The following is a 16,250-nucleotide window of genomic DNA, read 5'->3' as shown; positions in this document are numbered from 1 at the left end:
GAAAACTACAATTAAGTCACTCCACAGGCAATCACAACAGTTCATGCACTAGGATCAACAAGTTGAAAGTTTTACAAACTAGGCTTGATCTCCACGAGGTGAGCCATGAGAGCTCCAGAAACCTGACTGCCTTCATTCTCACCAGTCCTCTTACTCCTCCTCCTCTCACTGTCGGCCTTTTCAATCTTTGATTTTATAGATGCTGCCTCTGTTCTCATCTCTCTAGCAGACTTCGATGTAATGGAAGGCTGGTAAACTTGAGTAGCTTCTGACAGTGATGTGTTTCTTGATGTACTGTCTTCTTCATCATCAGAGACCTCTGACTGCATCTTTTTCTCTTCATCAGATAGACGATCCACAAGCTTTAATGTCTCACCACTAATTCCCTTAAAATATTCAATAGAATGTTTACATACCTCCCTAAGCTGATTTTTCTTTACTTTAACTGTTGTCACTGTGACGGAGGTAGATCTTACCTTTACTGGTAATTTAGAAGGAAGCTGTTTTGCTTTTCCTTTCTCTACCTGCTCTTGTTTTGGCAGGGCTGGAGTTTTTCTAGCTAAGTTATTCCTATGTGTATTTTTTACAGGAATCCTAGACCTAACTTCTAGGCAGGGAGAAGAATTATTTTCTTTTGCTTTGTCGGGCTTACTAGCCCGTCCCGCTTTTCTCCCTGCATTGCTTTGGAGAGTATTTTGTGGAAAAACTTCTTTTACTGAGCTGGCCTTTACAGGAAGTTTGGATTTTGCTCTAGTCCCTACCGCCTCTGTTGACTTTTGCTGGTCTCCATGTGCTTTTTGCTTATCTTTTATTCTGTGTCCTTGTGTTGTCCCTGTACCTTTTCCTGCCGTGCTTTTCATTTGGCTAGCTTTCTGTATGGAACATTTGGGTTCCGAATGTTCTTTTAGCACTACGTTACAGGTAATATTATCTGTATGGACAGCAGATGAATCCAAATTGTTGTTGTTATTAAAATTATCTTTTGGAAAATCAGTGTTTTCTGTTTGCCTACAGCTCGTCTGGCTAGTAGCTGAACTCGGAATCACTGTTACGGTTTCATTTTCTAATCCCTGACCACTTGGCATCACAGCTTCTATCTTATCTGTCACTTCGCCAGGGCCATCTTTCTTCAGAGTCATGGTGGAAGCAGAAATTCCCATTTTAATTGGTGTGCGCAATTTAGGATCAACTTTAGAAGCATTTAACGCTGACGATGATTTTTCCAGTGAGTTACTACCAAGTGTTGCTTCCATGCAATCTCCACTGGCCTGGATGATGGGCTTATGTTCAACTGCAGTTGTTTCTACTGGTCTCTCTAGGTTTGTTTCTACAGTGTTGTCCCCTGCCTGTGGCTGTGTGATGGCAGTGACTGTACTTTTATCCCCTTCCCCCTTGTCCCCTGACTTCCCTTCAGAAGTATGCTCACCAATCTGAAAAAATTGGAGTCTTTCTTCAACAAAATCCCTCTTGCTCATGTCAATTGCACCACTGCGAGTCATCTCAAACATCTTCCCTTCATGAAATGGGAAGGGATTGGGCTCGCTAGTTGGCGTACTTTCATCTGTTGGAGTTCTGGCTGGAGTTGTATCAGGTGTTGTTGCTTGAGATCTGTCTTCCACTGCCAGACCAAACGGCTTAGCCTCATCATCCCTTGATTTAGTCTCAAACACTTCATCGTCACTTCGGTTATTGGACCATGGATCAAAATCTAGACTCTTGGTGGCCACGGTTTTAAAAGGCGTTGCAAATTCTTCATCTACTTTGTAACTGAAATACGTATCAGGAAAAACAGTCCTGTCAGGGTGTCTGCCTTCCAAAGTGAAAAACTGTGCCCCTGACTTCTGTTCACTCTTATCTCCAGTCTTTTCAGAAGTTGGACCTTTCGAAGGCGGCTTGTCTTCTTCAGGGCCTACCTTGCCTTCCTCCTCAATGACTTCAAGCTTACTCTGGCTAAAGCAGCGGTCAGTCTGCTTTAGAATGCCTTCTGTAGTCCATACGTCCTTTTTGGTCTCAACTGCCGGACCTGCAAGTTTAGAATCACTCTCAGTTAAACCATCATCTTCATCTTGCAAATCATAACCATCAAGAGAGTCAATCTCAGTCGCATCGGTATCATGGGAGAATTCTGCAGTGGTTGCTATGGAACACTCTGTGACAGACTGGTCATTATTCCCATTTTGTACTACATCATTCTGGGGTGAATCAAGCCCAATGTCAAACTCATTAGGTTTCCCAGAAGTGGGATGTCCTAACTCTTTCTGTTTCTCAATCTTTTCGGGGGCTCTAGGTTTTGACACTTCTTTCTGGTCATCTTCCAGTTCTTTTAGTTTGAATGTATACTTTTTAAGTGGAACAGGTTGATAGAGAGATTCGTCATCACTAGAATCACTGACATCTGCTCCCGGTGGCACAGGAGATGGTGGCTGTACTCTAATGACTGGCTCGGCCAGTTGGCATTTGTCATGTTCATCTTGCAAGTTTACTTCTATCATCTCCATTTCGCTTTCAGTGGAGTAACGAGGCTTCTTTTCTGACTCAGCTTGATCTGCATCCAGTGGTGGAGGAGGAGGGAATTCGATGTAGGCAACTCTGTTACCTTTTGGTCTTTTGTTAGAGTCCTTATTTATATGATTAGGCAATATTTTGTCAGGTTGTGGTTCCTCTACTTCTGCCTGCTTTACAGAGGTTGACTTAGCCTCTGCTTCCTCCTCTGATTCCTCAGATACCTCGGGTATAGGACTGGGCTTGCCTGGTATATAAGCTATTAGTGAGTCGGGGGTTTTAGATGTAAACTCGTAACTCACTTCCTCTGAACTCGGTGTTTCTGGTGTTAAAGGGCTTTTACCAGAGCTATCTATGAAGGACACCTGTTCTAGTGTGTCATCTTCTGGACTACCTTGAGGAGAAGGAGGCTGTTTTTGCTGTCTAGCTGTGTAAAATGCCCCCCTCGTCTCTTGCACTGTCTTACTCTCCTGACTGATAATTTTTTTTATATTTCCTTGTTGCACCTCTTTCTCATATTGCTTTCCTACTTGAACAAAACTGACATAAACAGGTAAAGTCTTAATTTCTTTCACTCCCTCAGAACTTAGTAAAGGTGCAACTTTATCCAAGTAATCACTCGCACCAGGGTCAACTAACTCACTTGAAGGAGATTCCTTTCCTGGACTAAATTCTAAAGAATCTGGTGATTTGCTAGGGGATATCTCAGTTTCCTCAACAGGAGGACTTAAACTTATTGAGCTCTGTTGCTTGGTAACTTTTCTGATTTCTGAATGCTTTCCTTTTTCATCTTCCACGTAATCAAACTGCCTCTCAACTTTCTCCTTAATCACAGCTGATTGAGATACTTTAGCTGAAAGTTCATAGACACCATTCAGTGTGGTCCTCTTCTCCTCTACAATCCTGACTGGAATATGGGACATAGTGAATTCTTCTTTCCTTTTTGGTGTTTTATCAGCCATTTCACCATTATGCTCCCCCTCCCTGACAACAAATTCTCTGTATAAAACCTTTTTTGAGGGAGATTTTACAGTCAGTTCCTTCACTTCTTCTGAATGAACTCCATTTGCTGCCAGTTTGTGTTCTGTCACAGTGATAAATTCACTTTTTTTGTCGGTTTTAGCTTCAGCATGATCAACATGGTTTTCTTTTACTGTATCCGGAACCAGTACATGTGAGAGTTTTTCTTTTTGTGTTTTATGATTAGAAGTTCCAGGACTTTCCCATGTCCTATAGATTTTTTTGTCCCAGTGTCCCTTCGTTGCTGCATCTGAGCCATAAGCCAGGTCTATTGCCTGCTGTTCCGAAAAGTATTCTGGCACACTTTTACTCATTTCAGTTCTTTGTTTTTGCATATCTGAAGCACACAAGTCTTCCATAATTTTTCCTTTACCTGGAGCAAAATCTTCCTGTATTTTCACCTCTTTCTGTAAAGCTGTGCTCCCATCAATGAGATCTACTTGCCTTGGGTGCTTTTCTCTGGAATAAAACTGATACACTGGTAACTTACTTTCTTGCAGTTTCTTTACTGGAATTTTAGATTGACCATCCAGTTTTTTTTCTTCTTGAGTTAGCTCCTTACTCTTTGGACTTATACTCTGTTCAAATTTCAGCCTAATAGAACTGAGCTTTGATTGCTTCAGCTGAAATCCAGTCTGTGCAACTTCAGGTATTCCAGTCTGCTGAGCACCTCCTTTGTGTTCCATAGTTTGTTTAGAGTCCTCTGTTTGTTGCACAAAAATCCTTTTTTCAGGACTGCTGGGCAAGCTGGAAGCTTTTCTTTCATCTGCTTTGGGAAAGCACTTCCCATCGGGTGTGTACTGCTTCACCTTACTCCTTTCATCGCTGGAAGCCGGTAATTCAGAGGGCACCTTCTCAGGGCTGCTGCTGGCAGAGCTCTGGCTAGAATGTATCTCTTTGCCATTTCTTTTATGCTGCTTTTTCTCTGGAGACTGTAGCTCATCATTCAACTTCTCTGTTTTATCCCGAAAAAACTGAGATACTTCAGTGAGTTTTTCTTCTGCTTCCTTAACGGTCCTGTCCACCCTGTCTTCATATATCAACTTTTCTCTACCTCTCTCTAATCTGTCCTCAGTAAAGCGCATCCACATTGCATGTTTTGGACTACTAACATCTCCAGTATAGTGTAACACTGTCACTTTATCATAATGATCATCTTTAGACATTTTACCTATACCATTTTCAGACACATCTTTATAGATTTTGGAGAGAATCTCTTTTTTGGGGGCAGTAGCTACTTTTTCTCTGCACCGTTTATCAGACCCCTGTAACTCTGAACTAAGGGGTAGAGTATGGTCAGTAACTGACTCCTCAGTATCAGAATGAGACACATCTATCTTTTCTGAAAGAAGCATTTTCTCAGCAAACCTGTAAGACTCCCCTCTTAGTTCTGACAACTCATCATCATGGTATTCTATTGAGTGCTGACTCAAAAGCTTCAGTGTTTTGTAAGAGTCATCAGACATGAGTTGAGCAGAACTAGGGCGACTGTCTTCTTCCTGGGACACAGGAGTGTTAACTCTAGAAGACTCCAGATAAGAAGGAAGTGACTCTTCGGCTGTGAGCTCTTCTTCTTCTTGCTGACCTTGTTCATCTGAACAAGGAAAAGCATCATGTTTTTCCAACTCTTTTAAGTTAATATCTCCCCGAGGTAAGTCTTTCTGATATACATACATTTCTTTTTCTGGATGCTTTTTTGTTTCTCTAATAATGACTTCAGTAGGTTCAGCCTGATTACCTTTTTCAATATGGACCTCTATTATTCGCTCCAATTTGGGTTTCATTTTGCTGTCCTTCTCTGCATGTTGTGGTGAAGTTTCAGCAGACTTGCTAACCTCTGATGTTACTGATGATTTATGTTCAAACAGACCTGCCAGTTCTTTGGAAGGGTCACGTCCAGACTGAAAGGCTTTCATTATGTCATGAACAGACATTGTTTCCTCAATTCTTTCAGACGTGCTTTCAGTGCATGGAGGTTTATGATATACCGTTCTGGTTGTTGTAGTGATATGAGTTTCTTCTTTTACTCGGACACCTTTGCCAAGGACACACTTGTGGTCATCTTCTTCACTGCTGCTGGCTTTCATTTGAAATGCTTTAACCTTTTCTTTAATAGACCCGGTAGGTTTTTGCTCCAGCTCCGTAAATGTAGGGGCAGGTTTCACAGCTGGTAGCTCTTCTGCTTTCTGCTCTGGAATTTCTTCTGATGATGGTTCATAGCTGCGGATAACATGAACTACTTCAGTTCTTGTTTCTGTAATAACAGGAGGGATGGGCACATCGTGGAAAAGTGGTTTGGGCCCTGTGCTTTCTGCACTTTGTGGGGCTGATGGTGTTTTTTCACTCCTTGTCTCAAAGCCACTGTCAGATAAGGGACTTTTATCTTGATCATGTTGAGAAAAGTCATCTGGAGATTCCAAAATAGTATCTGTTCCAAAAAAGGAATCTGCAATTTTACATAACTCCTTTTCTGATGTTGAAGGCCTCATGGAGGCTGGAGGCATTTTAAGTTTATGTTCCTGCAAAGCAATAGCTGGTTTTAAAACACGTTTCTGTCTCTCTTCACCTTCTTTTTTCCCCTCTTCAAACTTGTACTTTATGTTTGTTAATGAACTGCTACCAATATCATTTGCTAAGTAATCAATAACCTTTGACAAGTTATAATCCTTTTCCGACATAGTTTTAGTTTTAATTTGGACCTTCTCTGGAACAGATAGAGGAGGGCTTGTCAAAGCTTGCTGTCTTGCTTCATCAATCTCCTCTGTACTGAACTCTACCCAGTCATCCTCAGACAGGTGTCCTTGATCACTTTTGGATACTTTAGCCGACCCTTTACTTTCTAAACACACATCTTTTTTCAGTATCTCACTAACTTTTACTAAGTCCTCTTTTACTTTCTCAACAATCTTAAAGGGCTCTTCATCATCAATTCTACCCTCTTTTGATATCTCAGGTTGGAATGCTTTGTCCTCTGTGACATCTGTCTGCAATATTGCAGTCATTCTTATTAGGTCCTCCTTCATTTCGGCAACATCTTTCAGTATCTCCTGACTGGAGGATAAAGAAGATGGCGTGGACAACTTAAGAGCAGAGGGTGCTAAAAACAAAGATGATTTTATTGGAGATGAAGTTCGATTAAAGGGAGGCTGAGTGCGTGCCTCTGTGGTCAATGTTTTAATGGGTGACAGTAACGCAGCAGCTGATTTTGTAAGTGGAGACGACTCTGGAAGCTTCTTTAATGCTGGTTCAGACAAAACATTGACTACAGAATATACCGGCACCGTTATTGTTGATGAAGTTACTGATGAGGTAGTTGCAGATATTGACCCAAGGGCTGTATACAGAGCACCTGCAGGAGGAGTTCTTATTGACTGAAAAGCTGATGGCGCTGAGGACACAAATGACCTGAGTGGAGAGAATGACATTGTCGTAGCGGTTGAAAACGCTCTCTCAGCTGTGTCAGCAACTGCATTAGCAGCGCAACTTGCAGAGTGTGCAGCTGCAGTGATCTTGTCCTGAAAAACAGCTGCAGCTTTGGATCCATTTATTAAGTTGGCAGGAGATGGGTATTTCAGAGGTGACACAGACCCATTAAGCAATGGTACATCTGTGTGCCCAGCTACATGTTTCGCTGGTGACGAGAGAGACGAGGCCATCATGACTTTGGAGGATGAAACAGCATCAACGGCTGTCTTAGCAGGTGACACCACTGACTTTAGAGGGGACGACAAAAGTGAGGATGCTGATGTGATGACCGATTTAAGTGGCAAACTCGAAGAGTACATGTTAATGTTGGATTTGGGGGATGCTGGAGGCGTCATGGTTATGGATGATCTCTCCAAGAGAGACCCTGCTGTAGTCACTGGAGATGTCCGAGAGGGGAATGTGGTAGTGGATGCCAGCCCTTTTAGACCAGCAGCTTCTGGTACTGTGGGAGCTCTGACGAAAGAGCCTGATGTAACCTGTATATTGTATGGAGGCTGCGATACCACAGTTTTTATTGGTGAAGAGATTGTCCGAAATGATCTAATTGGAGATGCTACATCACTAACAGATTTAACTGAAGATGTGGTAGAAGCTCCTAATGTGGATTTGATTGGAGAAGCAGAAGAAACAGACCATATTGATTTTAATGGGGAAGCTGTAGGAGTGTTAGAGGAAGAGCTTGATAATGAAGTGAAGCCTGATTTGGTTTGCCCAGGCACTGTAATTGGAGCTGTTGTCCATGACTGATATGGCCGTGTTGAAAAGAATGGCTTGTAAGAGTAAGTAGCAGGTAGGGATCTTGTTGCTCCTGCACTCCGTTCAACTGTTTCTTAAATTGTTAAATTAAAATCAAACATAAAATCAACAAAAATGATTGAAAAACAGAGAGACCAGAGAAGAAAATTGGTCAGTAAACGTTGTAATATTACAAAAAGCAAGTACAATTGTTTGCATGAGTTAAGATGAAGGAGGCAAAAGAAGAGTTGAAAAGGAAAGAAAAAATAGGAATGAGCCATACACTGATGACTGGTCCAAAACAAAAAGCATCATGAAATGAAAGACAGAAAGCACATAGCAACTAAGTCTGCAAACAATGAAAAACAGAAAACAGAAAACACAAAGAAGGAATCCATTAGGTAAAAATAAAAACCACAACGAAAATTCTTCTCTTACTTCCTATTGACTTTCTGATGTGCTAGTTCTGAAATACTTGTATCAGCTCTATTTTGCCTGTTAAGGTATGTCTGCTTTGCGCGACTATTAGAATTATCCTTTTAAAAATTTCTGTTGTTCTATTCTTGTTGTTCTATTCAGATATTGTACCTATACAAAATATAAACTTGTGTAAAATGACATTAGATAGCTAAAATCTTTTTTTTTAAACCACTCAGAATTACTGCATGCAGAACCCTTTAAGTGACAGGCAATTGATGTGCAAACTGTGAAGCAACTGGAATAAATTCAAATCTGTATCTCCCATGCACATTTCGGATATGCTTCACACTCACAAAGCCAATAAGAGCAAGAGCTTTTCTGAGTCAATATTTTAGAAAATAATAAAAATAAATAAAGAAAAGGAACTTTTGCATTTGTTTCTCATGCGATACTCCTTTTGTTTGGTAAAACTAAATTAAAACTGAAGTAAAACTTTACATGAAATGATTTTAAGAAGCATATGTCATACATGAAAAATGGAAAGTATGATTTATGATAAACGTGAGCAAGCAAAGCAACTGAATCAGTTTTTATTCATGCACAATATATCATGTCAAAACAAGCACACAGAGTAATACATTTTGTATGCTGTATTATGCACAAATATGTAAACCTTACAAAATCATTTCACAAGAGGCCATTAAAAGAAGAGTACACTTTTTCTACAAGATGTAGTGTCTTGGTACCTTTTGAGGAGATTTCTGGTATCAGCTCAAAGACAGACCTGTTCAACTTTGCATTTCTCAAAAGGTAACATTAGAAAAGCAGTCAGAGAACAATATATTATGCAAAACTTCCTGGCAAGGACAAACCTGTTAACTGTTATCACCCCCAAAACACTCAGCTTATTCATAGACATTCCAGGCAAATCATCAACCATATTTTGCATCACAGGAGGTACTCATGCCAGAAGACAGTATTTCTGGGAATCCCATTACAGCATACATATCCTCTGATACAGCAATAACATTCAGAGAGTTGACACTGAAAGCAACTTAGAGAGCTTTTTTTTTTTCTCTTGAAGTTGGAGTTAGAAATGGAGCTAAAATACCCAAGGAACTTACTCAACACACCTTTCTCTGAAGTTATGCTAATAATTTGCCAAACCTGCTTTATCTGTCTTATAGACAGTAATTCACTGTGAAAGAAGCATAGTAAGACTAATATTAAACTGCTAAGGCTTAAAGCACACATACTCATATAGAATATAATAGATTAATAAATGTTTAGTATACCACAGGTGCATATCCTGCAAGGAGAAATGTTCTGGGTCTATAAATGCCAATCAAAGCCCAGAAAAAGTGAGGCGGATGGCTGGTGACACTGCAGTAGAGAGCATTTAGGTTGAAGAGAGCTTGAATACTAGGCCTGACTGGCACAGCCTGTTTCAAAAAATATCCATTTTTTCCATCCTGTTTGCAATTTTATTTTTAAAGCACAGACACATTATTTTTCTCCCAAATAAGAAAAGACTGTGTACTTCATTAAATGAACTAGACTTTATTATGAAGATTAATGAGCGGCAGCTGCTAACATTCACCAGAAAAGTTCATGCAGTCCTATGTCTGAAAACGCAAAACCAAAATCATTTTGAAAAGAACTAACATCAAAACAACTTGTTCTGCAGTTTGTGTTTGGAAACGTCTCTACAGGGGCCCCAGTGTGCTGTGATGGTCCAGCCTGCCACAACTGGCTAGCAAAGCAATAAAAACAACTGGTGTCCCTCTTAGCTGCTCTACCTCCTGTTAAATCATGGATCCAGGCATGTTTAAAATGCCTTTTCTGTGCTACGCATTGCAGCTGAAAAGAACTGGTCCAAAGAAAATTCAGTAATTTACCAGGATGTGCAGCTATGACATAACCAAAACAGCATGCAACTTGGTCATTCATCTATTTCAAAACAGTAAAGAATCCCCCCAACCATCCCATACCGGACACTCTCAGCCTGAGCAGTTTCCACCATGCTGCATTCAAGATTTGATCAGAAAACAGATATTCCTTGCTACCTTTTCTGTACCCAGCTGCGCTTCCTTACTTGCTGTGGGTCACCGTAAGCATTGAGTGAACCACTACACGCCTCCCCAGCTCCGTGCTCCCCGGTCTTCTCAGCCGCAAGCGTACGGCCCGAAAGAGCGGATCGCGGCCCACTGGAGCAGCCCCTTTTGGCAGTCCTGCCCGGCAGGCTCTGCGCCGGGTGGCACGTGCTCCGCAAGAGCAGGGTCTCCCAGCCCACATCCTCCCCTCACGCCAACACGCTGGCGGCAGTGGTGGCGGCTGCTGGCAACAAGCCAGCACGTGTGCCCGAGGCAGTGTGCACGCTGATGGCCAGACCGCTGTCTGCCACCTTTCCTGCAAACACAGCGATTTTTGCATACCCCGTTCAGGTAGTTCACTGCCGTTACTAGTGACTGGTGCCAAAAGAGATGGACTAGTTAAAGAATGGAGAGGGACTTCTACTGTATTACCACATCTTTTCCCCAGGCTTCAAGTACAATCCACTAAATGGGTTTTGTTTTTTTCCTCCACTTTTTGCAAATAAGCCTTAGTGGACTGTTGGTGAAAAAATTTAAGACTTTTTTCTTTTCTTTTTTCCTCCCTGCAAGGAGGCCTGACAAACTAATTGTAAGCAACATATGTAGCCATCGAACTAATTTCAAACAATTTCCGTTGCCCTGCCTTTTCAGTTCCCAACAAGCCTTTGACGATACCTTAACAGTCCATCAAGACGTCTCAGTAGATCTGGTAGCTTCTTCAGATGTTATATGCTTGAAGTCTTCTTCCAGGCCTGACAAGTGTAATACATCCTGGAGCACATCTGATCCAAAGAAGCCACAGATCTTACAGGATTATTAAACTGTAGCCATCCAGTGGGAACTCCTAGACCTGAGGAAGTTTGTCTATGGATTTTATGGAATTATACCAAAGGGTCCATTGCAGGGCAGCAACTGAGAAGTTATGAGGGAGGAAAAGGCAAGAAAAAGCCTGGGAACAGTAGCAGTCAACCTCAAACGGGAGGTGGCGGACAAAAAGCTAAACCAAATACATTATGGTATTTAATGGAGGAGGAAAGTAGAGCCATGGAAAGCAGAGCTTTCCTTCCATGGAAGGAAAGCAGAGTCTGGTCAAGCGGAACTTAATTTTAAGGGGGAGGAATGTGTGGTGCCAAGGAATAAAAAGCATCTGTAGGGAGCATAGGAAAAGGGGAAGGGGAGGAGAAAGAAGAGGAAGATATGAAATATAAGAGAGTCCCTTTTGGCTAAGAATCTAAACATTTTAGTGCTTGTCTGAATAGAATTCTTCAGCTTTGCTCAACTTTTGCAAATCACTCTCGTTTGCATCATGATGGTACACAGCAGCTCTCTAACCTCTCAAAGGGAAGAGCTGTGGACTTGCTATTGGAAATTAATTTGCAATTCTACTTCCCTGGAACTATATGGAACTTCTTAAAATTACTGTATTTTTACTTAACTAGCACATGCCATTCGCCAGTCAGAGTTCTTCAAGCTCTCACAATACAGGAGTTCACAGACCATCTAAGAGTTTTGCTTTAGATATTTTGTTTTTCAAAATGACACTAAAATACAACGTTTATAGAAAAAATGTCTCTTCTTATAAAAATCATGTATGTATGGTTTAGTAATTCGGTAAGAGCAACTCACTCATTCCAGGCTCAGTCAGATAGCTGTAGCGCTTACGTAAAGCAAGGGAGACAAAGTTCTGACGCCGGTCGGCCTTCTCCGTCTGCAACAAAACATACCACTCTTTGGTGCCTTTAGTATCACCATCCCCCATTTGAGCAGCACTACCATCAAACCTCAGTATTATGGGCCACACTTGGGACTACACATCCCCACAAAGGAGAACAAACGTCTCTGTTCAGCTTCAGGATGGCACGCTGGAGGCAACTTGGGCAAGCAGCCAGGTAACGGACTGAGCCTGTCTCCGTTCCTGTCTGCCCTGCAATGGGTTTCAGACGGTGGGGAGGGGACTGCAGCCATTGCAGGCAGCAGAAACCTGCTGCAAGTTACCGCCCTTCTGCAGCGAGCAGGGAAGGGACCGTCACCCGGAGAGATGGCCCCACGGGCTCACCCCTGCTCACAGCGGCACTCTGCTATGAGAAGCAAGGGCTCATATAGCAGGCTTAGCGCATGATTCAGCCCTGATGTGCCTCAATACCGTGTTATCCCATCGTCACTTAGTAAACTGCTTCATGCTACTGGAAATGGCGTAATACTTTTCATTCTATATGAAATAAACCACCTTTGGCTAGAAACAGGAGATCAACACAAAAGACTACAGATACAGACATAAAACATTCATAGGAGTACAGTTTAGACTGATCAAATATTTCTCCCCAAATTAATTTGTCTCGAAAGCACATAGACCACAATGCACACTGGCTTTAAAGTGAATACATTAAGGACAAAAAAGGCATGGGAGGGATTTTTTAATAGGCACAAAATGCAAAGATGCAGATTAGAAAGCAGACTACTATAGTTAACTAATAAATTGCATCGTAAGTCACTGCGTTCCATAGCACAGCTGCTACTGTGATGTCTTAAATACGAAAAGTCCTTCAGAAATCAGCTTACTCTGTTACGTGGCTAAAAATATGGTTTGTTTAGAAAGAAAACTGTTGCAATAGCTATATAATAACTCACTAGGAACAAATCACATGGAGACAAAGTGATGTGGTTGTTACTACTATGTTTTTAACACGTAGGGAGTGTTTTATTTTAGTCGGCAGGAGGCTACAGCTATTTATTTGCCACCAGGAAGAAAAGGAAACTCTGCTGGTAGGTAAACGGGATAGATCTATGTGGTATCTTTTAGAAGGCGATCGCATTTATTGCTACCTCTAATGAATAAAACACGCTCAATTTCCTGACAATCTAATGTTGCAGTTTCCAACAAGCTGTGGAGTTTTAAGCTGCAAATATCTGAGGTTTATTTGAAAATAGATTTATATAAAATATTTCGAAATTACTCTTGATTATTTTGCTTTATCAGAAGAATCCAGTTTATTTTCAGGAGTAAAATAACATAGGCCATTGTTGTTAAATCCCTCTCAGAAACACAAGTTACCAAAGCACTGGCAGTGTTGCTACAAGGGCTAAAATCACACTGAATACACCCTTCTTGATTTTGCCAGAAACAGACTTAAGTCTGAATTTTATGATTATATTGTGTTTTCAGAAGAAAATGAGTTAAATTTTTGACTACTATTATTCAAGTGTTGGTTTAATTTCACAATATAAAATTCTGTTTCTCCACATTTGTGCACTTCTACTGTTTTGCAACAGAGTATCAGATGCCCAGGAAATAGTTATTCGTTAGTTATTATTTCAATGCCATAGTTTAAAATATTGTAACATATTTTTTCTGTAACATATTTACTTTTCTTCAGTAAATCTGAAGGAAATAAAAACAGAAGACAGTGTTTATATTACCTCATCATCTTGATCTGACTCTGTTTCCTTTTGGTCCCAAGATGCATTGCAGAGACAAGGAATATTATAATGGACAGCAGGGAAAAGAATATCAGGATATGAAAAGGACCAAATTGGGAGCACAAAATGCAAGCTGATTTATAAGGCAAAGCAAATCCAAAATGTTAACGCACACACACACAAAAATCTTACATCCAATGCAAATCAACATGTGACGTTACTGAAAGCATAAACCTATGAGCTGCAGGCTGAAGCATGAGCTGTAAACAGAATCCTAAAAATTATAGGAACTTGACACCACAGTAACAAGAGACTTTAAAAGCGTTCTACAAACAGGAAACCAATAAAACAAATTTAAAAAGCCTTAATCATAATCCAAAGCATTCTCATTACTGGCATGTCACAGGGTTTCTTTATCACTAGCAGAAAAAAACCCAAAAAACTTAAAAGAGCAAAAATAAAAACCAACGAACCCTAAGGAAAACGTTTACATTTCCTAACAAATACCTTTTTGTGTGCTGGAAGAGTGATATTCAAGTTGCAGACGGCTGTTTGCGGCAGTCCTTTTGTAGTCTTTGGTTCTTTCAAAAATGATAAACGACCACAAGGTTCCTGGCTGGTGTCTCTTACCTAAAAGAGAAATTACTGTACAGTGGAGTAATACGCTCCCATTCAGAAAGCACGGGGCGGTTTCTGGAGAGTTTCTAAGAGCTCCCTTCCAAAAGCAGCTCTCTGATGGGTACAGGGCGAGGCCCTGAGCTGGGACCCGGCCCGGGAGGCCGCAGGGGAAGGGAGCTGTAGTAATTGAGCTGGGTCGGCTTCACGTTCTCTGCCTGGAAACAAGCTCCCCAAAGCCATGCACCACAAGACATCGGCCAAGTCCAAGCAGGCAGCAATATTCCAATATAAAACTGAGTGACATTCTTAGCTGACCTTCATTTCTCTCTGTTAAGTTTTGCACTTGTGCTCACCAAAATGCTTAGAGCTTTCTTTTGCACCAAGGCCGTGGCAAGGCCAAGGGCAGCGAGCACCCATTCACAGTCAGAGACGCGTAGTCTGCACGCACTTTTTTGGAGGCTGTTCTGCTGTACAATACGTTATCAAATGTTTCACCTCTTTTTAGTCCCTGGAAAGTAGTGATCTACCGCTACTATTCAGGAGGTCAAACTTGTGATACGGTTTTGATAAAAGGCTGTGAATCAATATTATAGGTATTCTGGTCCCAGCTCTGCTAGCACCTTTTTGTGGCTTCCTGCAAAGCACCCTCTCCATATTATTCACCAGTTAAACAATGACACTTACATCCTAGGGGCAAGTTAGTCATACCGGGCTGAAAAAAGGTTATCACAGGAAAAAAAAAAGTCTCAGCAGATTTTTTTTTTTTTTATTTTACCTTGATAGAGAATGGCAGTCTATTTTCTTTGAAAGCATAAAAATTAAAAACAAGCTGCTGTCCTCCTTTAGTCAAAGGGGCCAGATTTCCATAGCAATCAACATAAATAGGTTTTCCTTCCAGAACCTATCAAAGCAATGAAATAAAAATCAATAAAACCTCTTTCCATAGTAGATTGAGGCACATAAGTGTAGCATCATTTCCTCCATCCTAGTTCTTCCTTCAGTTTAGCACGGGTTAGATTAAATTTCAATGGTAAATCCGAAAATAAAAGTGCATTACAGAAAGACAATTTTGAGTGTGGGCACTTTAGAAAACCTTGAGTTACGTGAGCGACTTCTCTGAAGGAGAAAGAATATGTAGCTTCCCTTCAAGATCCAATGTCTTAGTGCCTACCTACTCACGCTGAACCAGCCCCACTCGCACAACTGTGCATCTGGCAGCCGAGAGGGAATCCCAGGTCAGCAGCCCCAAAGCGCGAGCAGGGCCACGCTACAGCAGCATGCCCAAAACCCACTGCAGGCTGGCCTGGGGCACCTGCTTGGAGAGAGGTCCTCTTGCTCCCCCCACCTTGTCCTTTTTTGGCCTCCTTCTAAGACATTTCTTGACACAGCCCAACTGTGAACCTTTACTTAACTGTGCTTATAGTGGCTGTGAAACCCTTTTGTAGGACCTGTCACGACTTGGAAAACAGACTGTCCATTTACGCAGAGGAAGCCAGGCTGCAAGCAAGAAATGTACCTCAATATCTTTGCTTCTTGCAACTTCTTCAAAATTCTCTTGTTGCTCCAAAGTTTTGTCCACTTTGTCGTCAGTCATGCAGAAGCAACGCAAATTGGATTCCACAGGGTCATTCATTTTGGCAAATATCACAAACTTTGCCATATAAGGAACACATATTAATTCCCTGTAAAGCTGTGTAGCCAGCCCAACAGTTTCTAGCACTTGATGGCAGTCTGCAAGCCAAAACCTGAACGGGAAAAAGCAAACTATTAAACGAAAATTTCATTATGCTCAAACATTTCTCAAACCTTTAAAGAGAAACCCCATATCCTGTGATCCTTGGCCATTCTGGGTTTATATATCCTCTGCAGACTTGCCAGTGTCAAAGCTGTGGTTTCCTTACACTGCCAGTGGAGCTTCAAGCTTCCAAAAATGGCAATATCTGGCACTGAGATGTTGAT

At 41.4% G+C, this 16,250-nt stretch overlaps 1 protein-coding gene across 1 annotated transcript in view; it reads right to left on the bottom strand.

Annotated features, from left to right (window-relative positions):
- ANK3 (ankyrin 3) overlaps nucleotides 1-16,250 on the bottom strand; it is a 354,620-nt gene that overhangs the window by 21,900 nt on the left and 316,470 nt on the right. Inside the window, exons 33-37 of the mRNA XM_064513712.1 lie at nucleotides 15,808-16,036; nucleotides 15,067-15,192; nucleotides 14,181-14,303; nucleotides 11,883-11,964; nucleotides 143-7,837 (exon numbers count right to left, since the gene is read on the bottom strand). Of these exons, the coding sequence (XP_064369782.1) occupies nucleotides 143-7,837; nucleotides 11,883-11,964; nucleotides 14,181-14,303; nucleotides 15,067-15,192; nucleotides 15,808-16,036 (8,255 nt within the window). The remainder of the gene's footprint in view (nucleotides 1-142; nucleotides 7,838-11,882; nucleotides 11,965-14,180; nucleotides 14,304-15,066; nucleotides 15,193-15,807; nucleotides 16,037-16,250) is intronic.

The sequence above is a fragment of the Dromaius novaehollandiae genome, chromosome 6 (assembly GCF_036370855.1).
Source record: "Dromaius novaehollandiae isolate bDroNov1 chromosome 6, bDroNov1.hap1, whole genome shotgun sequence".
Classification (NCBI taxonomy): domain Eukaryota; kingdom Metazoa; phylum Chordata; class Aves; order Casuariiformes; family Dromaiidae; genus Dromaius; species Dromaius novaehollandiae.
This window is presented reverse-complemented; position numbering and strand designations above follow the sequence as displayed.